At 32.5% G+C, this 26,864-nt stretch overlaps 2 protein-coding genes across 10 annotated transcripts in view; both read left to right on the top strand.

The window, feature by feature from the left end:
• LOC143255200 (atrial natriuretic peptide receptor 1-like) overlaps positions 1–26,864 on the top strand; it is a 140,911-nt gene that overhangs the window by 58,802 nt on the left and 55,245 nt on the right. For 4 of the 8 annotated variants that reach the window (XM_076510483.1, XM_076510480.1, XM_076510487.1 and 1 more), the window contains exons 3-8: positions 8,698–8,890; positions 10,961–11,096; positions 15,665–15,756; positions 18,122–18,257; positions 19,830–19,914; positions 24,386–24,527. In XM_076510483.1, coding sequence (XP_076366598.1) covers positions 8,698–8,890; positions 10,961–11,096; positions 15,665–15,756; positions 18,122–18,257; positions 19,830–19,914; positions 24,386–24,527 — 784 coding nt within the window. Of the gene's footprint in view, positions 1–3,964; positions 4,852–8,697; positions 8,891–10,960; positions 11,097–15,664; positions 15,757–18,121; positions 18,258–19,829; positions 19,915–24,385; positions 24,528–26,864 lie in introns of those variants that run through there. The other 4 variants (XM_076510482.1, XM_076510484.1, XM_076510485.1 and 1 more) reach the window with 2 other exon arrangements.
• LOC143255203 (uncharacterized) lies at positions 20,409–22,406 on the top strand. 2 transcript variants are annotated; one of them, XM_076510493.1, is made up of 2 exons: positions 20,409–20,810; positions 21,028–22,406. In XM_076510493.1, exon 2 carries the CDS (start codon positions 21,777–21,779, stop codon positions 22,224–22,226), a length of 450 nt encoding a protein of 149 aa, XP_076366608.1. In that variant the 5' UTR covers positions 20,409–20,810; positions 21,028–21,776; the 3' UTR covers positions 22,227–22,406. Both variants share the same exon structure in this region, with proteins under 2 accessions (XP_076366608.1, XP_076366609.1).

The raw sequence follows: 26,864 nt of genomic DNA, 5'->3' as shown, positions 1-26,864 counted from the left end.
AAGTCCAGTCAAAGTAGATTTTTGAACGGTTTGGAATTCATCTTGCCGTTGAAATAGACCACTATTAAAATAATTATGTCGAAACGTACTCAAAGCAATACATAAGTACTGAAGAAAATCGCAGTAATCCACATAAGTGACTGGAAATATAACTACCTCGGACAAGAATAACATAAAACACAAATAATGCTCTGACAAACTAATATCAGATTGGATGGATGAACACGTGGTAATATTTAACTGCATATAGTTTTACTGTTCATAAGAGCTATTAATTAATTATATTTATTAGTATTTGTTTTCTAATGATTTTAGTTTAGCTACGCAACGCGTACTTTTGCTTGAATTACTTTCTTTTTGGGGTAATTTAATACCTAATTAAAATAACTGCCTTCTTGTTTAACTGATTTATTTCTAGTTTTACCAGTTATTTTCAAAACTTCGATAGTTTAATTTCTATAGTGATTATTGGCACTTTTGTATAGATCATCAGATTTCTGGTTTGAAAAGTAAATTCCTATGTAATCAGTAACATTTCTAGTGTGACTAACGAAGTTCAATGGTTATATATTTACTCATAGTCTTGCTAATGCCATTTATATATGACTGGCTAGAATTGTGGTCTGTTTAATGAAATTCATATTTCACGTTTAGTGCTGCTAATTATAGTTTTCTGTGACTATTGAGATTTCTAGTTTGGCAAGTGAATTTCAAGGGTTGCATACTTATTTAAAGTTTCGCAAATGACTAGTTACATTTTTATAAGGTGCTATTAACAAATTAGATGCCATCAACGTTGAGCAGAACATATGGAAGTCATAATCGAGGTAATGTAATGTTAATATATTAAATCTTTCCATAGAGTGTTTATACAAGTCAAAGCAACTCCTTTCTTACCTGTGATGGATAAGTAGCCAATACATAATGCACGAGTTTCCAACTTCAGTCAAAACATAAGACATTCCAAATAAAGAGTAATAGTAATAAAAAATGTCTGCTTATTCTGTTTTACAGCTTTGTTGTTTTTTGTAAACGATTAAGGGTTTGTTTTACACTTTTGTTTCAGTTAGAACCATTATATTATCTGTAACGCGCATTGAAAATTATCGCAGTTATAAAAACACGAAATTATACACAAAGATTTAGGAAGATGTTTAGCACTTAATTCCAAAAAAATAAATTGAAATAAGTATCAAACTGCATTGGAACTATTGGTTGGGTTTTAGTCAGTTGCATATCAAACACGTGTGAAATAAAATTAAAAACCTTATCTTAAGGAACCTTTTTTTTACGGATATTGGACTACAGAAAAAGGTTATGAACTCAGTCTATTTGTTCTACTGTGCTAACATAACAATGCACTCCAAATAAACAATCAAGTGGCAGGGTGGTTACGACGCTCGACTCGTAATCTGAAGGTCGCGGGTTTGAATTCCTCTCACACCAAACATGCTCGCCCTTTCAGCCGTGGGGGCGTTATAATGATACAATCAATTTCACTCTTCGTTGGGAAAAGAGTAGCCCAAGAGTAGGCGGTGGGTGGTGATGACTAGCTGCCTTCCCTCTAGTCTTACACTGCTAAATTAGGGACGACTAGCACAGATAGCCCTCGAGTAGCTTTGTGCGAAATTCCAAAACAAAAACAAATATAAAGTATTTTTAGAAACGGAATGCCTATTGCGCTGCCATTTGTTGGAAAATGTTGAAACATGGCTTTTTATTTCTGAGGACTTAGGCATAGGCTGATTTAATGTATTATTGTTGTATTTACAGTGGATGAGATTCAATGGTGAAAACTTTACAGTATTAAACAATGTCGAAAATTTTTCAAAATTCGAGAATGTATTCTGTAATTTTGTGCTGATTAATTCGCTCAAATTAAAATGAAACATTAAAATAGAACTCATCTAGGTAAAAGAACAAAAAATGAAAAAAACACGCGCGCGCGTGTGTTTACAATTAAAGTTTTTAAAATGATAATCACATAACAGCTAAAATACTATTTTTGAAACTTTGCCTAAAACATGCAAAAACAATTCAACATGGCCCTTTTTATTCTAATTTAAATGAACATACTACATTTGAATTATACGGGTATCAAAACCTAATTATTTTTTCCCCAATTGTTTTGCGTTTCGTGCAATATCTGTGTAAACTTTAAAACGATTCTTTTAGGTACTTTCAGCGTTGCATCCATTGACCAAATAAACAGAATAGACGCTTTCTAGCAAAATTTATAGCATTTAGTCTTTGGATTCGTTATTCGAAACACTTTCCACCACCAGGTGTGGGTTGTATTTAAATAACTTGTCTGTAATAATGAAAAGTGTACTTCTATCGAATGATTAATTTCATTAACGATCTGGAGTAAGGCGTTAAATACGGCTTTTACTGCCCTAAAGCAATATATCTAGAAGTCGAAACATTTTCTTTCTTGATCTATAGCAGTGGTTCCCAACCTTTTTTATGCCCCGCACCCATAAAAATGTTTAATATGTTCTCGCACCCCTCACAGTAATTATTTATTTAACGTTTTATAATTAGTTTTTAATGATATATAAACAAAAACGAAACATTTGGAAAAGAAAAAAATATTACAACAAACTAAAAGTTACATAAACCCTACATGGCCTACAAAAAATAAATTTTCATCCATGCATGAAATGAAATTTCTTTGAATTTGAAATGTTCAAATGTTCATAAGCCAATTTAAATTTAATGACTCTTTTGTTCCTGTTTATTTCTTACGAGTTTTTCAAAGCGTGGCACTTTGTTGCTGATAGCAATCCGCAAGTCTGCCTGTGCACCCAAGCGATTTCAAATTTGCGTTTAAAAGGACAGCGTCACAAAGCATGCACTGGGGATTTTGCAGATCCTCAGTTGTTCCGATGCAAGTGAAACCAAACTTCACATAATCATCATTCCATTTCCTTTTCTTTGACATAATGAAGTTTTTTGCACGAACACAGAATCAACAATGCACTGACTACCATAGCATCACGCATGGGTTTATATACTCTGCGAAACTTTCTAGAACATTCTCGAATATACGTCACATGACGTCATCAATTAATTCTGGATACTTCTGGAAGTTTCTCGAGTCACGATCACGTGAATAAATCGACACCAGGATTGGAAAGGCCGACTTTAGGTGACTAACGCTGCTGTTTGAACTATCCGTTTGAACTACCCGTTAGTCGTCCTGGCGAGTTGTTATTACAATTTCGCTGCATGTCTACATTTAAATTATTTTTACCTTTTTACTGGATGTTTGGCGCAGATAGCCTAGCTGCTTTGTGCCATAAAACACTAAATCAACCAACCAACATAACATAAATAAATAATAGACACTTTAAGACGGTGTTCACGAACGTAACCTAATTAGTTGTGCCGAGTATTTAGGTCACGTTTACGTTTCGTGTGTTGTTTGTTTATACATTAAGATTTCGGTCTGCGCCGGCGACGGTAGAAACGATAGTTTATCGTAACAAGGTAAAAAGCTAGGTCTGTAACAAGAAAAATAAGAAATAAAAATACAACGTAATTTTGGAATATATAGGACAGTACCCTTAATATAAAAAAAACAAAACTAAAATGTTATCTCGCACCCCTGGTTGGGAACCACTGATCTATAGAAATACGTTTTAAAATAATATATATAAAAGAGCTGAATATAGAACCACCAAAAGCACTAGAGTGTTCACCTACAAGGAAGTAGAGCTAACAAGTTGTTATTGGATCTCAGCGCAAAATTACTCGAATAATAACTGTGCTAATTTATTGTGTAAAGCTTATGTTTTTTTTTTAATTTCGCGCAAAGCTACACGAAAGCCATCTGTACTAGCCGTCCCTATTTTAGCAATCAAAGACTAGAGGGCGGGCAGCTAGTTATCACCACCCACCGCCAACTCCTGGGCTACTTCTTTATCAACGATTAGTGGGATTGACCGAAACATTATAACGCCTCTATCGCTGAAAGGGTTTGGTTGGGGTGACGGGGATTCGAAGCCGCGACTCTCACAGCGGGAGTCGAGCGCCTTATTCACATGACATGGCCGAATTGTGTACGGTGAGAAAATTTAAGGAGTCGTTGCTTACGACTGGTCATCACTATAAAGAAAAATCTAACCATCTTCCTTATGCATTCAAACAAAGTGGTTCATCTAAAATCACCGAATTTAATTTCAAGTTGGGCCTGAGAGTTAGTAATACTGCTTGTAACGCTTACTAACTAAATTTACTAAAATTTACACTATGTTCTGAATTAGTAATGGGTTTAGATTATTTAATATCTATCTTGTATAGAATTGGAGGTAAAAAAACACAAAAATACAGTACTTATACATAGCGTATCCCCTCTAACAAGAAGAAAAGTATTTATAATTAAACAAAGTGAATAAACATGTATATATGTGAGTATATAAAAAAGATAGAGCATGTGGTATATTTAATATCATTAACAAGACGATAGTGTCGTATTTTAAACTAGTTCATTCTTATGTTTATCACAGAATTCCAAGTTTTAACTCGCATAAGTGTTTCAATATTGACCTATTGATGTTTCAAAAAGTGGTTTAAGTATAGATTTTTATATCATGATAATGGATGTTCTTGTTCTGTTTTTGGAAAGAAAATGGGTTGAAGTTTGTTAACGAACTTCTCGCATAGCTACACGAGAGTTATCTGTATCAAATTTAGCAGTCAAAGTAGGCTGCACTATTACCAACGGATAGTGAGATTGATTATAAAATAGCGCCAAGGGTGAGCATATGTAATGTGACTGAGATTCGAACCCACGCTCCTGGGATTACGAGTAGAGGGCCTTAACCACCTGGCCATGCCCTCCGAAAGGTATTTTTATATATTAAATGTGGATAAATAAAACTATAATATAAAGTCATAATACATTTTCTTTTTAACTAGCATTCCGTAATTTATCTTCAATTATAGCACTTGAAACGTTTTTGATAAACATGATACAAGCAAAACTCTATTCATATATATATATATATATTTACCTCCTTGCTATTATAACTTTTATTATGAAAAACCATAAGTCTAGGCTTTTCAAAATATACAAACAAATGTCTTTTACTGAGCCAATATTTGAGTTTATCTAATGAAAAATTAACCATTTTAACTAAGGAACCAAAATTCTTATTATGAGTCATAACTGTAGTATCACCTACAGATAAAATTTGTTTTATACTGAAAAATAAGTCCGTTACGACATTAACATATAATAAAAACAACTGTGGTCTCATCATGAAGCTCCGAGAAACACCTGTTGCATTCACTAAAATTGTTATCAATATTAATTATTCAGATTCTGTTTCTTTAAATAACTCTCCAACTGATTATACATTTTACCTCTAATTTCTAAAGACCCGGCATGGTGTTCGACTCGTAATTTGAGGATCGCGGGTTCGAATTCCCATCACACCAAACTTCCTCGCCCTTTCTCCCGTGGGGGCGTTATGAAGTTACGGTTGAATTATTCGTTGGTAAAAGAGCAACTCAAGAGTTGGCGGTGGGTGGTGATGAATAGCTGTCTTCCCTCTAATCTTACACTACTAAATTAAGGACGACTAGCGCAGATAGCCCTTGACTAGCATTTCGCGAAATTCAAAACAAGCAAACTTATTTACAAAGTGTTCATATTTTTCTCAACAATAGTGTATGATTTACTCCGTCAAATGTGTTTGGTAAGTGTAAAAAACGCTGCTATGACAAATTTACTTTTCTCTATTTTCTCAAAAGTAATTTGAAATAAAATGTGAATAGCTTGTCTTTTTAAAAAATATATACTGATGTTCAGACAGTTAATACAGTTTATTAACAAAATCTCAAAGTGTACTCGAGGCTGATATTACTAATATTTTAGCTTTTTTATTGCTATAAATTCTAATATTTTATCTAGATGCAGCTTTTCTTATTGCTATAGACTCTAATCTAATATTTTGTCTGGATATAGCTCTTCTTATTGCTATAGATTCTAATATTTTGTCTGGATGCAGCTTTTCTTATTGCTATAGATTCTAATATTTTGTCTGGATGTAGCTTTTTTATTGCTATAAATTCTAATATTATTTTCTAGATGTAGCTTTTCTTATTGCTATTGATTCTAATATTTTTAGGATGTAGCCTTTCTTATTACTATAGATTATAATATCTTGTCTGGATGTAGCCTTTCTTATTGCTATAGATTCTAATATTTTTTCTAAATGTAGTCTTTCTTATTGCTATAGATTCTAATATTGTGTCTGGATGTAGCTTTTCTTATTGCTATAGATTCTAATATTTTGTCTGGATGTAGCTTTTCTTATTGCTATAGATTATAATATTTTTTCTAAATGTAGCCTTTCTTATTGCTATAGATTCTAATATTGTGTCTGGGTGTAGCTTTTCTTATTGCTGTAGATTCTAACATTTTGTCTGGATGTAGCCTTTCTTATTTCTATAGATTCTAATATTTTGTCTGGATGTAGCTTTTCTTATTGCTATAGATTCCAATATTTTTTCTGGATGTAACTATTCTTATTGATATAGATTCTAATATTTTGTCTGGATGTAGCTTTTCTTATTGCTATAGACTCTAATCTAATATTTTGTCTGGATATAACTTTTCTTATTGCTATAGATTCTAATATTTTGTCTGGATGCAGCTTTTCTTATTGCTATAGATTCTAATATTGTGTCTGGATGTAGCTTTTCTTATTGCTATAGATTCTAATATTTTGTCTGGATGTAGCTTTTCTTATTGCTATAGATTCTAATATTTTGTCTGGATATAGCTTTTCTTATTGTATAAATTCTAATATTTTATCTGGATGTAGCTATTCTTATTGATATAGATTCTAATATTTTGTCTGGATGTAGCTTTTCTTATTGCTATAGACTCTAATCTAATATTTTGTCTGGATATAGCTTTTTTTATTGCTATAGATTCTAATATTTTGTCTGGATGCAGCTTTTCTTATTGCTATAGATTCTAATATTGTGTCTGGATGTAGCCTTTCTTATTGCTATAGATTCTAATATTTTGTCTGGATGTAGCTTTTCTTATTGCTATAGATTATAACATTTTGTCTGGATGTAGCCTTTCTTATTGTTATAGATTATAACATTTTGTCTGGATGTAGCCTTTCTTATTGTTATAGATTCTACTATTTTGTCTGGATGTATCCTTTCTTATTGCTATAGATTCTAATATTTTGTCTGGATGTATCCTTTCTTATTGCTATAAATTCTAATATTTTGTCTGGATATAGCTTTTCTTATTGTATAAATTCTAATATTTTATCTGGATGCAGCTTTTCTTGTTGCTATAGATTCTAATATTTTGTCCGGATGCAGCTTTTCTTATTGCTATAGATTCTAATATTTTGTCTGGATGTAGTTTTTTATTGCTATAAATTCTAATATTATTTTCTGGATGTAGCTTTTCTTATTGCTATTGATTCTAATATTTTTAGGATGTAGCCTTTCTTATTGTTATAGATTATAATATCTTGTCTGGATTTAGCCTTTCTTATTGCTATAGATTCTAATATTTTTTCTAAATGTAGCCTTTCTTATTGCTATAGATTCTAATATTTTGTCTGGATGTAGCTTTTCTTATTGCTATAGATTCAAATATTTTGTCTGGATGTAGCTTTTCTAATTACTATAGGTAAATAACTGTTGTACTAACCCAAGAAAACTAAATATATATATAAATATTAACTATATAAAAATATAATAATGTTCAGTAATAAATTATCAGAGAGCTTCTATTTCAACCATTTGAAAAACAGAAGTATATTGGATTAATTTATTGTATATCCCGGTTACTCTTTTATGCAAATTAAACTTGGTTATAATGTAACACTGACTGTAATAGATTAAATCATATAGGCCACTTACACTGTTTTCGTTGCCATTTACAATATCAATATTATAATAAATGGTAACTGTTCCTTATTTATCACAAATATTTCCTAAAGCTCCATAAATAATCTTCAACTACTTCCAGGTGGCATGGAGTGAAAGTCTAAATTATAATTGTAATTTTTTATGCTATAAATTTAGATTTTTTTAAGTTTTGCGAACGAGGGCTATCTGCATTAGCCGTTCCTAATTTAGTAGTGTAAGACTAGCGGAAAGGCAGTTCGTCATCATCATCCACCGTCAACTCTTGGGCTACTCTTTTACCAAAGAACAGTGGGATTGACCGTCACGTTATATTGCCTCCACTGCAGAAAGGGTGAGCATGTTTGTTGTAATAGTGATTCGAACCCTAGACCCTCTAATTTAGAGTCGAGTGTCTTAAGCGTCTGGCCATTCCGTTTCTGCTATAAATTTAAAAGAAATAAATGTTCACATACGTCAAAAAATAACTCTTCTCTAACATTCTGCAATACTTTTACCATTTCCTCCGTTTTTGCGTATTTGAAAAACATGTGCAGTGATCTTCGATGCTAAACAGTAAACCATCATTTGTAAACAAAGTTTATAAAACTACCAAAACAGCATTATAGAGGAGTCAGAAATGTTAGTAATGTGAGAAGCTCTCATACAGTCGTGTCCAAAAATATTTCTGTCATCTTATTTCTCTACTTCGTGTCGTGCTAGAATTTATTGAACACAAATTTATTTTACAAATTAAAAAATGCTAAGTTTTTTTTAATATACCTACGCTGACTCTTTTTTTTTCAGCAAAAAGTCTATACATCGACCATGGTACAAAGCAGACGATACCTCGGAAACAAACGATCGAGCTCGGAAAGCCTACCAGTCATTGCTAACAATAACGGATCGGGTTCCGGATACACCGGAATATGCCGAATTTTCACGTGAGATCAAAAATATAACAAAGAAGAGATACGGATTCGACTACGGCGAGGAAGAGGTTGGTGAATTTACTTTAAAAATTCGAAACTTGGAAACATGTTAACACTTGCGATAATTTATTGTGTAGTTATTTTACTCGTCAATGTACGTGTACACATTCTAACAAACATCTAACAATATTTAACAGGATAGGATGTGAATAGAAGGGGAAGCTGACAATATGTTTTTGTCAACAATCTGTACATACATTCTAAAAAAAAAAAAATCTGACAATATTGTTGTACCAAGAACCTAACAGTAAATTATTATTTGAAACAGAAATCCAATAATATGTTTTTACAGAAATATGTCTCTGTCTAATAACGTATCATAAAATAACTTTTAATTGAAATATGTACTTGCTTCTCATTTTCCAAAATAAATTTGACAAGAGTATGAAAATATTTTCATAATAATGTCAGGCAGAAGTAATAGGCAAACATCTATGAATACTATAAATCATTTATTGTTCTCCTGACAAAATATATTATTGGACAAGAGTGTCGTTTCAAATGTGCTTCAGTTTGGCAGTTACTTAAGACCAAATCGAAGTGGTACCAGTACATTTAGACAGGTACATGAATGAGTTACGTAATTGAATTCATGGGGATACTTATTTTCGACAAATTTATGTTATAGAAAATGAAAGCAGTTATAAAAGCTTGGCGGCTGTCAGAAATGATTATCTATTTATAGTTCTTTTGGGAATACACTTAACTGTTTCATGAAACATAACTAAGCCTGCCTGTTCTGTTTACGTATATACAGTGAATTACCGGTATCACATCAGTTTAGAATAAAAGTAGATGCAATATTTCTCATCGTGACAACCCTGCGAGCAAATTGGTTCTCTTGCGTTTGCGACGTTAAAGCACTCCTAGGATTTAGTTTTGTCCTAATTGTTTTAGCTGAATTTATTTTCTAGCATATGAAATAGTGTTTGGTATAAGTAAAAATATTTTGAATGGTTTAAACACGTGTGTGTTTTATTTAAAATCTCACTCTTTTATTACAACCAGAAATATATTCATGTCTTAGTTACAAACCATTTTGTTTTCAGTTCTGTGTTTAATCGCCTTGTAGGATAGTGATAAGTTTAGGGACTTACAACACTAAAGTTCAGGGCTCGATTCCCCGTGATAGACAGCAGATTAATCAATGTGGCTTTGCTCTAAAACGAACAAAACAAAAAAGTTCTGTATGTGTTTTAATACCAAAGACAGTCAAGTAAACACTTCTAAATAATAATAAAATTATTTTGAAAATTTATTAACTCTGACCTCCGGAGTTATATGAACAACGATTTTACATGATAGAGAGTTTTTGATGGTTCATGGGTTTGGTTCCATTTATGTATTGGAAACTGGTATATATAAAGCAGTAAAAACAGACACAGATCTTAATGCCTGAAAACGGTTCTTTTCTAAACTTTGCATGTAAATCTGAAATGAAACATTATAAGCAACATTTCTGAAGAATACACGACTCTGCCACTAGTCAGAATAAGATATGACTTACACAGCAACAGGTGTGAACTATAACTTACACCTTGATGTATTCTTACATCAGAATGCTTTACAAGATGATAACCAGAGAGATGAAGAGATCAATATATTAATCAAAGTATATCTTCTGTGTTAAGTTTTTTTGAAATGGTTAGAGAAGAAACGCTGCGTATTTTCTATTCATTTAGACGATGATAAATAAAGGTATTTATATTATCACATTTCTTTATGACTAATTATACAATAGATATAAATATTTACTATAAAAAGATATTAATTTGCAACCAAGTTTGTTTACATGAATGCATCCCCATTGGCATCATTAAGTAATTTACATCTTACATAACGCCTTTGATGAGGACCTATTCGTAAATAAATCCCCATTAATATCATTAAGTAATTTACATCATATAACACCTTTGATGAGGACCTATTAGTAAATAAATCTCCATTAATATCATTAAGTCATCTACATCATATAACGCATTTGATAGGGACCAGTAGCTCCTACCATTAACAAAGTACAGTTTCGTTGTCTCCATGGCGATACATAGCAATGCTTTGCTTCATACTATGTTTTATAGGTCAGCGTGTACGTAACAGCATTCCATGAGGCTGTCCTGCTGTACGCTCTAGCTCTGAATGAAACTCTGGAAGAAGGTGGAAATATAACTGATGGAAGAGCAATTACGCACAAAATGTGGAATCGAACATTTGAAGGTGGGTGATATTTAATGAAATGTTTCAGCTGCTCTAAAATAAGATAAGAAAGTTTTGAAACAACATTATAGTTTCCCATACAGGTTTAAACATTTATTTTTGTAGCATTTCTTGTAAATCGAAAATATTGTGTTTTAGTCTATGGAAAACAAGCTTCAAGTAATTTCTGTATCACTACAACTCTTTTCCTCATAAGTTCAGACATTTGAAAAATAAACCCAGATAAATGCAGCATTGGGCAATATGTTTTTGCATGTCCAAAGAATCTTACGGATATTTATCTCAAATTCCGTATTCTGATCATTCAGTAGAATTACAGCAGAACATGGTTATGTTCAGTAATCTGATTCATTAGCAAAGATAATGATGTTTGGTTTACATTCATCTGAGAATGCATCTTGTGCATCCACAAGCTTTCTTTCGTGACGATAATTTTATCAATAGCCCCACTTCCTAAGATGCTGAAATCGTTGTGACGTCACAGTCTTGCAAGAAGTCGGATATTTTTCGTCCCGAGTTGAATGTAAATCAAGTTCGTTACATGTCATTCTCATAGTCATAAGGATGATCAATTTTGTTTCATGAACGTTGAAAAGAAAGTTTTCACTTTATGACCGATAGTCCAGTACTCTAAATTCTTTATCGCCCGACTGGATGTAGCTTGTGGTTTGTTTTCCGTCCTATGAATCCGAAAAAAAAAATGTCTCGCCTCATGACTGTCAGTCTTGCTCTTAGTATCATTGTAATTCACTGATGGTGAATGTTGTTGACTAGTTGTCTTATCTTTAGACTATCAATTCAAAACTAGGTAAAGCAAACAAACATTTAAAGATGTACAAAGCGGTATAAGTTTAGGATATGCTACCATTAAAACTATCAATCCAACGTTTCATGTTTCTTAGGGATGTTAAAAGTTTTATATAGGCTACCTGTGATACGGTTACCACGTAGCTTTTTGATGGGAATTACATTTTACTGTGTTAATAAAACCAATGAAAGACAATCGTCTTACCCTAAACTGGTATCCATGTAATTTTTTTCCCCTGTATAACATTCATAATCCTTCACTTCGTTGTCTTACATAATGCGCATGACGCTCGGCATTCCCGATTTCTGCTGGGATCATTTAAATAATTCTTTAAGTGATTTAGATACAGATATTAAACGCATTATTTATCTGAAATTGATTTGTTATGAATTAGATGAGGGCCATTTAACCCTGTCTTGGAAGCCTGTTTTATCCAGCCTTAATGGTAAAATTATTTCGAACTATGCTATTTATATATCGTGTTTCGACGTACGTATACTATCTGTTTGTTTGTTCTTGAATTTCGCACAAAGTTACACGAGGGCTATCTGAGCTAGCCGTCCATAATTGTGCAGTGTAAATTTAGAGGAAAGGCAGCTAGTCATCACCACTCACCGCCAACTCTTGGACTACTCTTTTACCAGCGAATAGTGCAAGTGATCGTAACATTATAACACCTCCACGGATGAAAGGGCGAGCATGTTTGGTACGAGGAGAATTCGAACCCGCGACCCTCAGATTACGAGTTGAGCGCCCTAACCACCTAGTCATGCTCTGCCTTTATTATTTGTAACAGCAGAATAATAGTATTTTTACTTTCGTAATCTTGAAGTCCATCTGCTATAAGGTGCCGGATGGATACGAGAGTCAAATTTTTAATTAATTAAAAGGCCAAAATAATACTTCTTCGTAGGTTCACATCCATTGCAAATTTTATTAAAGTTAATATGACCATTGTGAAAAAAAGCTCTAAGAAAGATACTGTTTCTCTTAAGAAAGACTTATATCTGTGTATTTATATGTATTGGTTTTATTATTTTTCTCAAAATGCAAAGAAATGAAGTGAAATTTAAAGGTTTTTGTATGCAACTAGGTAAGTAAACATTGATATGTTGACGTAAAGGTTTTTGTTTAACAATGAGGTATTTAATTTGCATAGAAACAATTAGTTTCCAAGGAGCTACTCTCTTGTTATGCTTCTTTTATTTATATTTATTCATAACTTAGAAGAGCATGCGCAAATGGACATAATTAGAATTTACAAACTGTTTTAAAATTGTTAGCTTTCGTTTCGTTTTACATTATACAATTTGATATGATTTGGTATTGGGTTTGTTATTTTCCATGGGGAAAATATTTCCAAACATCAACTATTTTGATCATTTCGTGTTATATCATTGCTGATTCACTATTTGAATTAAAAGCTTGGGAGGTTCAGACTGTTCTATAGACTTTTTATTAAACAATTGAGTTTATAATAAGTGATTTCTCTATTCCATTGTTATTGATAAGTCCATCGTTACGTAAAAGAAATGCGACGTGGGATTCCAGTGTAATTCTCTGTCAAATTACTCAGGGCATTTATGCTGTGTGGTTAATCTTGGTACAAGGATACGAACATTATATTACATCTGACAAATCCTGCAAATGGAATTTATAATTTCATTTCCAAGGTTTGTGAGATTATTGTTGTTCCAAATTAGAGAAATAAAGCTTAGTTCCAATGTATTTATGTTCCTCTTTCAGAAAATACAATAAAAAGGTCACATTTAATGATCTGTGTATGTTTTCCTAAATCCTACCTTTTCTTTCGACTGTAAGATGCCAGAAAAAGTTATATCAATTTCACCAGTCTCAGTTCCAGTTTACGAATAGTTGAAAATGCTTTAGTTTTGAAGAAATATTTAAGACTGTTTCTATTATACCGAAATCTAACTGGTTTATAGTGTCAAAAACCACTGCTTATAAGGTCAATATTTGAAAAATAATAAAAGGGTTAATAACTAATGGTTTATTTCCGACATTACAATTTCAGAAAGTGCTAATGGTAACGTATTCACCGTATCATAATATAAAATACTGTTTTTGTTCTGTTATCCAGTTGTTTATTTTTTCTTGTCAAACCACGAAATATAAAATGACTGAATTATGATTTAACCTCATATTGTCTGATAAAAGGTACATTAAACATATTAAGGGACAAGGGTTTTATGAAAGATTACGAGATGATATCTGATTATGTTTAATCTGGGAATGAATTATGTGTTAGAGTTTAAAAATGTCTTGAAACCTATTGCTTTAAGTAAGTTTTTATCACTAATACATATTTACAGAATACGTTTGATCATACATTTCTTCCAATAAAAGAAAAATTAGATTAGAATGTAGCGTAAACAAACTATTAAACTGTAAACATACTATCAAACCTCATGTTAAATGTTTACTAATTTCTTTTTCTGGGAGTACTAAAATATCTTAGATGTGAATACTTCCCATCAACTCCTTCCCGAATATTATTAGTTTTGCCAAATGTTTACGTAATGAATATTTAGGTTTAGAGAATTCAGCGGTAAGGAAGTTTACCAAAGAATAATAGTTAAAGAAATTGTTTCTAGTGTATTGTAGTATTACGAGGCTTAAGAAATTGAAGCAAAAACAAAACACTGATATAAATTAAGTAAAATATGGGAGTAAGTAGGTCAAACGTAAAAGCAGTTTAAAACGAAAGACCTGGGGAGGGAGCACTTCTTGTGTAATTTCCTATAAAAGATATTTCTATAACTCCACCAGATAATCTTTGGCTTAGTTTTTATAAGATGGCTTTAACAAGGTACTTAATTAAATGGCTGATATCTTATGGATCGCATATCCCATCGAAAAAATATTTCATATTTTAAACAAAAACACAATAATACTTATTTTTAAACAAGAGAATAGCTTATTTTTTAAAGTGTTTATTTGGTAATAAATCGTCACAATAGAATGAAATAAAAAGCGTGTTTGCATTTGCTGATGGTCGTCTCACAAATGTAGAATATAGAGTCATTAAAATATTGCTAATGGAACGTTTTATTTTGGTACAAAAAGGAAAATGTGTGATTTGTAAAGCTAGGACACAAAATTTCACTTATAATTTCTAGTCTGCTATTGTTTTTCTTTTATGCTTTCCTCTTAAAATGGATCAAATTTATGGTGAAGTAAATTTAAGCAGATACAGTGCGTTAGGATGAAAAAAGTAAATGGACCAGTCGTAATGGAAAGCAATCACTGTTTTCAATGATTCGATACGACTCGGTACTCTGGTCTCTCTTTAATGTTAGCGACGTTTACTGCTTTCTAACTTGAAAGATTCTTAACTTAGCTTCGCGAAGAAAAACATCCTAGTTCAATTGATAAGCTTTTAATAAAGGATGCTCCAATGAACAAGATGAATTATTATTTCTTACTCCTAATTTGTTTTTTGTCTGTTTGTGTGAACTACTTGTATCTCAGTGTTTTATTTGCTTTAAAAATTTCTCATTTGCCGATCACAGTAAGTAAATTACGTCAGAATGTGTTCTTAAATAAATCTAACATAAAACGCACATGATGATTAAAGTTATTCTGATTTTTTGTTTCGAGCTTGTTGGAATGTCTTAATATTTTTTTCTTGCACTAATGTTCTAAACAAGGCTAGTGTTTGGAAGAAATACGATCTAAAAATACGAAATTATGAGTAGATTGTACGTATAAGTATTTATATAAGAAAATGTTTTACCAGGTATTACCGGAAATGTCAGTATTGACGACAACGGAGATAGAAATGTTGATTTTTCGCTTCTTGACATGGATCCAGAGACTGGCGACTTTCAGGTGAACTACTCTCTTTTTTGTGCACCACATTGGCGTTCTACACACGTAGCACTTAGTATATGTTTTGAAGGACAGCTATAAGCTTATGGATTGACGACGTTAAAATCCCTGAATTCGAGTTCCAGCGGTGGACATAGGAGATAGTTCAATGCGGCTCTGATCTAAAGCAATGAGACAGAGAGACAGACTTTTGAATGTTTTAATAAGTAAAAAGTTGATCTCCAACCTTTCTTTTAGAGACATGCAGAAACTAATAACTTATATAATATTTATCACAGATGATTTCTAACTATCATGAGTATGTTATGAGCTATTGACTTATTAATATTTTATTGGAAATTTAGGTTTTGATTTTCGTGCATTAAACCAGTTATAAAAAAATTAATCAAATATATTACATGGTGTAGAAATATGGTATTGAAAACAGTTTATAAAGAAGTAATTATTTAAGATTCCATGTCCTCTTGAGTCTTTTGAAATTGTGCTGTTTCTGGATATTAATGTCAGTCCATTTTCAGCAGCGATCCGTGAACAACTAAACATTTGTTGACTATATTGTAGCAAGGACTATGGCAATCTATATTACTATTTTCTGACAATGTTATTGATAAATATGGTAACATAAAAATACGTGAAAAGCCATTTTGTGTCGTGACACACTAATTTAGTTTCACACAAAAATGATCTAAACAGAACTGTGAATAATCTAAATATTTTAAGAAAATATTAAGAATAATAATAATAGAAATATAAATAACTTGCTAATTGAAATCTCAAATTGACATTGTAAATAATCTGTTATCTCGTGTACGTAATGTTCATTGTTCTCTATAAAAAATTATCGAATAATGCAATTACTTTAGCGGTAATTTATCTATATGTTCTGATGTCTCTGTTTCTGTATCTTTACGTGAATATTATGTTGTAATATTCAAACTAAAACACATGTTCGAAAACCTAAGATTTCGCTTCTTCTCAATACATTAGGAACTCCTATATTATCTGTTAATGTTGGACTTTTATATTTTATGAAAAGTATTGTAACAACCCCAATTGTATTCACTAATTATAAAACATTATTCCTATAATAATGTAGTTTTATTAATAAAAAATTTTGATGTAAAATTTATCAATAGAAACGCAAGTAAAATGTACGTCACGAAAGCTCAATGGCAAGCCTAAGGGCTTATGACGATAAAAATATGATTTTGATACACTCCGTGAATAAAGCAGGGATATATCATTATGTAGCTTTGTGCTTAACGATAAACAAACAGGACTGGCGAGGGCGCTCAATTCGCAATGTGATATCGCAGGTCTAAATTTCCCTCACGGAATATGCTCGCCCTTTCAGCCATTATGACGTTATTAAGTGACTGCCAATCTCACTATTTGTAGGTAAAAGAGAAGCCGAATCAATAGCTGTGGGTGGTGTTGACTAGCTGCCTTCCCTCCAGTTTATTACTGTTAAATTAGGGACGGCTAGCGCAGAAATAATCCTCGAATGTGTCATAACCACCCACCGCCAACTCTTGGGCTACTCTTTTATCAACGACTTGTGGGATTAACCGTCACATATAACACACCCATGGCTCTAAGGGTGAGCATGTTTGGTGCAACGGTGATTCGAACCCGCGACCCTCAGATTATGAGTCGAGTGTCTTAACCATTTGGCCATGCCGGGCTTTCCCTTTAAGGTCGTGAGTACGCTATAAGAGTAACAGTCAAATTCCACTACTCTGAGGCTCGTCATGGCCAGGTAGTTAGGGCGCTCGACTATTAGTCTAAGGATCGCGGATTCGAGGTGTTTTGATGTGACAGTCAGTCCCATTATTCGTTGGTAAAAGAATAGCCCAAGATTTGGCGGTGATGCTAAATTAGGGACGACTGGCGTAGATAGTTCTAGTGTATCATTGCGCGAAATAAAAAACAAACAATTCACTGCTCGGTCAGACAAGAATGTCACAAGTTTTGTAATGAATACTGTTGATCACTTCTTTCCTTTTGGTTTATCATTTAAAAGTAGTGACAGCTATGTACACCTAGTTCTCTTGTTAGGAACTTTGCGCAAACATTTCAAAAAAGCAACTATAAAAAATTCGTAATTAACAATCTACTAAATATTAATTGTTATTTTTTGTCTTTATTTTATAAATCATTTCACTACATTTGGACGTTCAGAGGCACATCAGTAGAAACATAGAAAAGTTTTTCAAAAACACTAATTGAAAAACAACAACAACAACAAATGATAAGAAAATGCTGTAATATCATTTTGAGTATCGTATTTATTAGGAGTGAATATTAGCACACTATTTTATTAACTTTTTAACTATTTTTTATCATATAATTAATATTTCACTAGGTTGTAGCTAACTACTACGGTGTGAGTAAAAGATTTGAAAGAGTTCCAGGGAGAAAAATTCACTGGGCAGGAGATCGAAAGGACCCGCCGCCTGACACTCCCCCTTGCGGATTTGAAGGAAATAAATGCCCAAACGGTAAAGAAATATTTATAACAATTGAAATAATTTACTTTATATTACGTGTGTAATTTTTTATTCTTTTGCTTGTATTCATAATATAAAATACGCGTAAAATTTTTGATTAGTTAAATCTGACATAATTTCTAAGAACTAAATAACTTGCAGAAACAAACAAATAAAAGATCTAGATTCTAGAACATCAACTGGCCTGCTGCATTCGACCGGTCATTTATGGACTCATTCAACGCAACGTTAATCAAATCAACAGTAAATATGACAAGAGAAATGACAATATGATTACTTGATTCACATCTACAGAACACAAACTTAGTTTTACATTCATGTTAGCTCTATACATTCCAACATTAAGTTCACCTGTGAACAGGAAAAAAACTAACCAAATAGCATTTCTTAACCTCAAGATCACAAGAACCAATACACAATTCAAAACAGAAATCCAGAGAAAAATCACCCATGCTGGATTATAGATTCCCTGGGACTCAGCACATGAAACAAAACAAACATTCAATATATTAAGAAACCAAATAAACACAGCCACAAAACTATGTTCACCTGATAAAATTAACGATGAAATCAACAAAATAAAACATCACTTCATGAACATCAACAAATTTTCTCAAAGAAACCGTTGAAAAAATTATACGCACACACCTAGACCAACAACAAACAAACACCAATAAATCTCAAGATACAAAAGACTACAAGACCTTACACTGCTACATACCATATGTTCCCGACATCAGCGAAACAGTTACTAACATTTGGAAAAAACCAAACAACAACTTATAACAAAACAAAACATTCCAGTAAACACCAAATTTATTCAAAAACCAGGTACAAAACTAAAGACTATATTATGTAAAAACTACACTGACAAACACAACACCAACATTATTTATAAAATACCATGCAACAACTGCTACGACTTCTATATTGGAGAAACAAACAGAAAATGGAAACTAGATTCAAAGAACCTTCACATGTTTTTGAAGACTGCAAGTCAAATAAACACAACCATAGAAAACACAGAAATACTAAATAGGGAAACAAATATAAACAAACGCAAAATTAAAGAAGCCTCACTTGTACAGCAACTAACACTAAAATTAAACCAATATAAAGGAACACCTTTATACCTACATTAATTAATATACAAACAACCACCTGCAAAGCATGTGCCCAGCAAACAGCTACCTTTGTTAACCTGAAGATGATCTAAGAAGGTCAAAACATTGTTCTGCACTTTATTTTAATAAGAGCTTGAATACATTTGGAATGCATTTTTACTTCAAGTGTGTTTCTCGTCATTACGAAAAACGAAGAATAACCTAATGTTCTCTAGAACCGTAGAGTACGTTCTCCAGATTAAAACCCCTCATTATGTTATAAATTGGTGTTTCTCAGTTTACTCTCACAATGACGTAATGTACTTAAATACGCAACAAACGACGAATCATCAAAACTTGTAGAAATACCTTAAGCTAAGTCAGTTTTATTTTTTATATACTTTTTAATGGGAATCTTTTTATGGTATTTATGGTATTATTTCCGTTTTATATTTTGCAGAAGAAGTTTCGAAATACGCTATTGTTAGTGGACTTCTGATGTTTTTCCTTCTCGTCCTATCAATTATTTCTTTCATCATTTACAGGTAATTTTGTGGAAATAATAATTGTTTTAGGAAATTCTTATCTTGCGTATGTTAATAGAAAACACGTAACGACATTTTATATCTTATACATTTATTTGTACATTTGATAAATTTGTTAACTTCTTAAAGCATCGTGCTATAATTAAAACGTTCCGTGCTTCATATAGGAAATGCCTGAATTTGAGACTTAAGCAAGTCGTTATTAATTTGGTATCTATAAAGATACATATGTGAATAATAGTATGTTAAATCTTTGATTTCTTTATAAGTACACTAATTTTTTTTTAAATATGGCCAGACGTCATTTATATATACTGTATATATATTTATATATACTGGTCATTAGATTACACTATGTAACAAAATGTTTACTTTTTCTTGTTCCCAATTGCTTATGCCTAAAGTAAATGGAAAAGATCTATTTCTCTCTTCAAACTTTGCTCTCGTGACCTCGGTAATGAAATTTTCAAATTTACCTATTTTCCAGAACATTCCAGGTAGATTCGGTGCTGAGTAGCTGATAGAGAATTTTCTCGAACTTACAAGAATTTTCAAGAATGATGTAGAACTTACGAGAATTTTCAAGAACCTTTTTAGAATTTTCTAGAACTTTCCGTAGTAATATATATACAGGGGCTCACTACTCACAACTTCAATTGAGTTCTAGCTGTATAAGTAAACACATAGACTTATCTGATTTTATCAAAGATGGTATAAAGAAGCTGCAAGCATTCTCCAGGTACATTCTGCTATGTATGTAGCCAATTTATCAAGACAAGAGCAAAAAGTACTCTAAACAAAAAAGTACAGCATCTGCTAATATTTATGAAGCCGAGGATCAAAATAAACCCTGGACCCCTCATTTTGCCTGCAAGCACTGAAAAAAACTCTAGAAGGTAAGACGGACAATTTTCGCTTGCTAGAACAGTAAGATTTTATATTATACAAATTTTAGAATTTTCAAAATTTAAATATCTTTAATTTATTTTTTAAATTTCCAGTAGTATAGAAAAATATCACATATTAAATATTTTGCATGAATCTCCTACACATTAGTTGTGAATGAAAAAAAATTATTCTTCATAATAACAATTTTATTTTGCTTTTTTGCAGGATGATACAGAGGGGAAAAGAGAGTCATGAAGTTCGCCATTCCAAGAATTTGTGATAAACCCACAGACCACTTAAGCAATTACTACTTCTGCATGGTGGACCCTTCCAAATGTTGGGCTGGCAAGAAAGCATCTGCTATCATGTATCTGGACCTTCCATCATCCATCGCCCTAGTGCCACACTGCCCTGAGCTCCCTGTACCCACTCCGCCAGAGAGAAAGCAGCCATCCTCAGAAGAAAGCAGCAAATCACAAGAGGAGGTAGACGTTGAAAATTCAGATTACAATTTCAGAGGTGCAGCTGGTGAGAGAAACCCATACTACTCCAACCAAAGAGACCTCAATCACTTGATCAGAGATCTTGGTCTAACAAAGTCGAATGCCGAGCTTTTGACATCTAGGCTCAAGGAGTGGGATTTGTTAGATGAAAGTGTGCAAGTCACAAGACAGAGGAAGCATCACCGGCATTTTTGAAGCTTTTTTACTCGTCAAGATGGGGTCTGCTTCTACCACAATGTATCCGGTTTGTGCGAGGCAATTGGAATTGCCTGTAACCCGAACGAGTTGTACCTCTTCATTGATACTTGATCCAGAAGCCTTAAAGCTGTGCTGCTCCATAACGGGAATAAGTATTCGTCTCTTCCCCTGGCTCATTTGATGCACTTCAAATAGAAATACAACAATGTCAACACCTTGCTAGAAGCCTTGAAGTATGATGAGTATGGCTAGAAGGTTATTGGATACTTCAAAATGGTGGCATTTCTGATAGGTCTGAAAAGAGGCTTTACCAAGTATCCCTTTGGGACAGCAGGGACACCGCAGCACACTGCAACAGGAAGCACTGGCCACAATGGACAGTTCTCTGTGGGGAGGCACAATGTCAAATGTGAGCCACTAGTGGACCTCCAGAAGGTGTTGTTCCCACCATTGCACATACAATTGGATCTTATAAAACAACTTCTCACAGCTCTTGATAAGGTGTCTGCAGCCTTCAATTACCTTCGACACTTCTTTCCTAAGCTGTCTGAGGCAAAGGTCAAAGCTGGTGTCTTTGTTGGATCACAAATAAAGAAGATCCTGGAGTGCGCAGAATTCCCAAAGAAGCTCAGTAGGAAGGAAAAAAGCTTTGGGCAGCTTTGTCGCAGTGGTTCGGGGCTTTTTGAGCAATCACAAGGCCGAAAATTATCTGGAACTGGTTGAGGCTCTGATGAAGAACTACGGCAAAATGGGCTGCAGGAAGTCCCTGAAAGTCCAGATCCTTGACGCTCAACTTGATAGATTGAAGGAGAACATGGGTGCATACTCAAAGGAGCAAGGCGAGCTCTTCCACCAATATATACTAGATTTAAACACCGCTACCAAGAAGCGTATGACGAAAACATGATGGTAGAGTATATTTGGGTGGTGATACGTGAAAATGATTTACATTACAGTCGCAAATGTCTAAAACTACTCACTTCTAAACATTTTTGTATAACTTTAGTATAAATACATGTAAATCTTGATTCATATGTTGTTTTATTCACACCTTATATGAATGAAAATGTGCAAATTTGCCCTTTTTACGGGAAAATAGGTTAATTTCTAAATTTCATTATTCAAATCACAAGAGCAAAGTTTGAAGGTAATAACGGCCATTTTCTGTACTTTTACAACATAAGCAATTAAGAAATATCACATATTATCCAGGAACAAAATTTATGTTACATAGTGTTATCACTGTATTTGAAATTTTCCTTTTATCAGAGAAGTCATAAGGGTAACATTCAAGTTCGTATATGTTATACAACGGAATCACAAAGAAGTATTGACGAATTAAATCTTTATGCTTTTGTTCAAGTATATAATTATAAAAGACAGAATTATCTTAGAATCGTAGTTTCCAGCGTTGATTCTGAGGATACTTAGCTATAAAATAACTGAAAGAGATAAAAATAAGATACAAGAAATTTGGTAGAATATTATTTTAGCTTATAACATTAAGGCTCACAATAATTGTTATTTTCAATTATTTTAATTGAAACAAAGAGATAAAAACGTCATTCTGAGAGAGATGAACGAATCTCAGTACTGGTGAATGGAACTTAAAAGATTTAGTAAAAACTCTTTTTATGGTTTAAGTTGTAATAACGTCAGATTCTGTACCTGACAAACTGTACTGAATATTAACCTCAGTATTGATGAACGAAACATAAAAATTGTAATAAAAAGTTTTAAACGTGTGTTTTAAGTTGTGGTAACGCCAGACTCTGTACCTGACAAACTGTACTGAATATTAACCTCAGTACTGATGGAAGGAATATAAAAGTTGTAGCAAACACTTTTTAGCGTGTGTTTTAAGTTGTGATAACGTCAGATTCTGTACTTGACGAACTGTGGCGATTTGGTTGGAATAGTTTTCATCGGTTATTTACAAATTAATTTTGTTTTAAAACACCTAGAAAAGTTTAAATGAAATTGGATACGTAGCTATCCGTGACCAATTCTATAACTATCTTAATAACTGTGTAGACTATGAAGTGGCTCCTATTTGTTATAAACAAAGTAATTGTAATTAACAAATGTTCAACATGTTTCTCATGTTGTACCAGCAAAGCATATTCAGTGATGAAAGTAAGAGATGTTGGAAACACCTGTATAACAACAGGTTAGATTATGTAGGTAGTGTTTATATGGCAAGAGACTGGATTATGAAACCAGTTTATGTGTAACATTAGATTATGTAGCTAATATTACGTAGATTATTTAACTTGTATAAGAACAGGTTACATCATATAGGCAGTATTTAGGTAGGAATAACATGGTTTATTTAGTCATTATATGTATAATAATAGGGTAAATTACGTAGTCAACGTTTATGCAATATTAGGTGAGATCATGTTGACAATACCTATATAACAACAGGTTAGATTATATAGGTAATATATGTAGATAGTAATAGCCTGGGTAATGTTTAGTATATGGATTTCAATAGATGGGATTGCGAATATTAGATTGGATCATGTAGCTTATGCCTGTATAACAACAACTTGAATTATAAAGGCAGTACGTAAATAGCAATAGTCTGAATTGTGAAGTCAGTATGTGTGTAACGATAGTCTGGATTACGAAGCCACTGTTTATGCAATATTAGATTAGATGACGTAGCTAATATCTGTTTAAAAATAGATAATATCCTAGCAGTTTGTTTCTGTCTGCTCTGTAAGTTTAATTCTTTGTACATCCTACTAAAACCACGATGGTTTATATATATTATATATACACACACACTCATATTTACATTATCGTTTAGTACTAGCATAAAGTTAATTTCTCTTATTTTATTAATTGTTTTTAAAAGCTTTGACTTTTTTTTAAAGACATTTCAAGCGGGAAGCGGAGCTGGTCTCCATGACCTGGAAAATTAAGTGGGAAGAAATAACGACAACGTCGTCCAAGAACAAACATCTGGGATCTAAGACGAGTGTTGAAAGGACCAATCATTATGTAAGAAACAATTTTGTAAGTTATTTTCTAAGTTTATAGCTTAGTGTTTTACTTTTTCCAGCAAGGCCTGTTTATATTACATAGTTTTTCTTATAACTGTTACCATTACTAAATTGTAAACGTTTGTTTGTAATAGTTTTACTGGTTTCCTGTAAGGTTGAAAAGCATTATTATTAGTAACATTTATTCGAACCTAAATATTTATCGTATGTTATTGATAGGGTAACCAAATTATAAAATCAATGTAAACTCAAACCTGACTTTAAAACCTTTCAAAATCACGTTTGACTGTATTATATTTTATTAGAACTAACAGCATTATCTTCGTGTTTATTGGTAGCTATGCATGAGGACACTGAAAAATATATCGAGGCCACAAAATATCTGTTTTAGCTGCAGCTTAAACAGAAGGATTATTTCGAGATATCTAAAGATTTTGCAGGATGTAGCACGAGTGTGCATTGCACGTTTGAAAAACGTATACCCAGTTTAAAAGAAGCAAGATATTTTGAGCTACAGTATAATTAAATTATTGATACCAATACTAATAAAACAAACACAAAATCTATGTTTAGAATTCGTTTACGGGATATATTTTGTACTAAATGTGTAATATTACAATTAATATACAGATCTTGAGCACTATTTAGCATGTGTGATAGAAACAAGTATGAAAGTTACTTCGTAGTGTTTATCACATAAGCAACTTTCAGTAACAATTATCAATATGTAGACAATTAGTATCCCGATAATTTAATCGACTTTAACGATTACAATTTTAAATTTTTCTTTAAAATATAATAAAGGTATGGGTGACGAAAAGGGGCCTATTTATTCTTCCTCACACTTGTATACCCAGCTTTACATTTTACTACACACATACACACACACCATGAACAAACTAACCCTCTTCAATACAGCTCTCAAACAAACGATACCTTACATATGTTCGGGAAATTTGATAAGGAACGTCCTTAGTGACGAGGTTTCTATAGTAATTAGATTATATGTTATTTGCTATTGAACACAGACACGATATTACAGGTATCTAAAAATTAAGCAGATGAACAATAACTTTCATAACAATTTAGGCTTCCGTATTTATTTGTTAATTCACTTTACAGGAATTAGATAAAATAATAGCTGTTCATATATATATAATATAGACTTAATTGTTAAACCATAAAAAAGCACATTAACATGAAACAAAATACACTGCATATTTTTAAGAAAAGGATTCTAGGGCACAAGCTACAACGTGCTCAAGCCCACATCTCGCTTTCCTAATTTCCAATTTTCTTATGTGAGACTAGCGAATTGGAGGTTAATACTGATAGACGGTGTATCCCCACCGCAATCTGGGTCCTACTTTCTCAGTCACCTCAAAATATAGGATGCATTTTATTATCCCACGTTGTAGCTTGTACCCTAGGATCCTTTTTAAAAATATGCAGCGTATTTTGTTTCATGTTAATGTGTTTTGTTTATGGCTTAAAAATTTATGGTTATAATATAATTAATCAGAGGTTGGAATTTGCTGTTTTTAATGCAGTCCTTCCTTATGATTTTGTTTCTTCATTTAGCTTCATTTGGATGTAATTATTTAATTTCGCTAAGGTATATATTACATATACATGAAATAAATAGCTTCTACACTACTTATTACATTAATTGTTAGTAGGAGATTAAAATAAGCACTTTAAAACAATCATGAACTTAAAATAAAAATAAACATTAAGAAGTTTGTGGCAAAAATCCATTGTTAATACCAGTCTTCACCTATAATACGGATAACACCGTTATAACTTTAAGGTGATGACTGGAATTGACAATGGATTTTTGCTACAAACTTCTTAATGATTATATATATATATATATATATATATATATATATATTTGTTAGTGTGTGTGTGTGTGTGTGTATTACCGTTATCTGTCCAAGTCTTTAACTTATTGTTACAACGGATAATATCTGTGGTAATAGCCTCCGAATGCCCTAATGTGTTGAGGACATGCAAAATTCAAACGCTGATATCAATCTAATCAGCCGTCATGAAAAATCATAGAAATTTAAACAAGGATATGAAACTGAGTTCTTACACCAACAATGTCTCAGTTTCTGTTACTTACTACAGCCAGTTGTGAGAAGGCAGTTACTCTAAACTCGGTGTTTACACCCACAATGTCTCAGTTTTTGTTACTGTCTACAGCCAGTTGTGGAAAGGTAGTTATCCTAAAATGAGTGTGAGCACTCATCTTTGTACCCTTATTTAAATTTCTATGACTTTTTTATGATGGCTGACTAGATTGACATCCGCGTTTGGAGTTTCTCTCATAAGATGGGATATCGTC

The sequence above is a fragment of the Tachypleus tridentatus genome, chromosome 7 (genome assembly GCF_004210375.1).
Source record: "Tachypleus tridentatus isolate NWPU-2018 chromosome 7, ASM421037v1, whole genome shotgun sequence".
NCBI classification, from domain to species: Eukaryota; Metazoa; Arthropoda; class Merostomata; order Xiphosura; family Limulidae; genus Tachypleus; species Tachypleus tridentatus.
The sequence above is the reverse complement of the archived record's forward strand: the minus strand, read 5'-3'. Positions and strand labels throughout refer to the sequence as shown.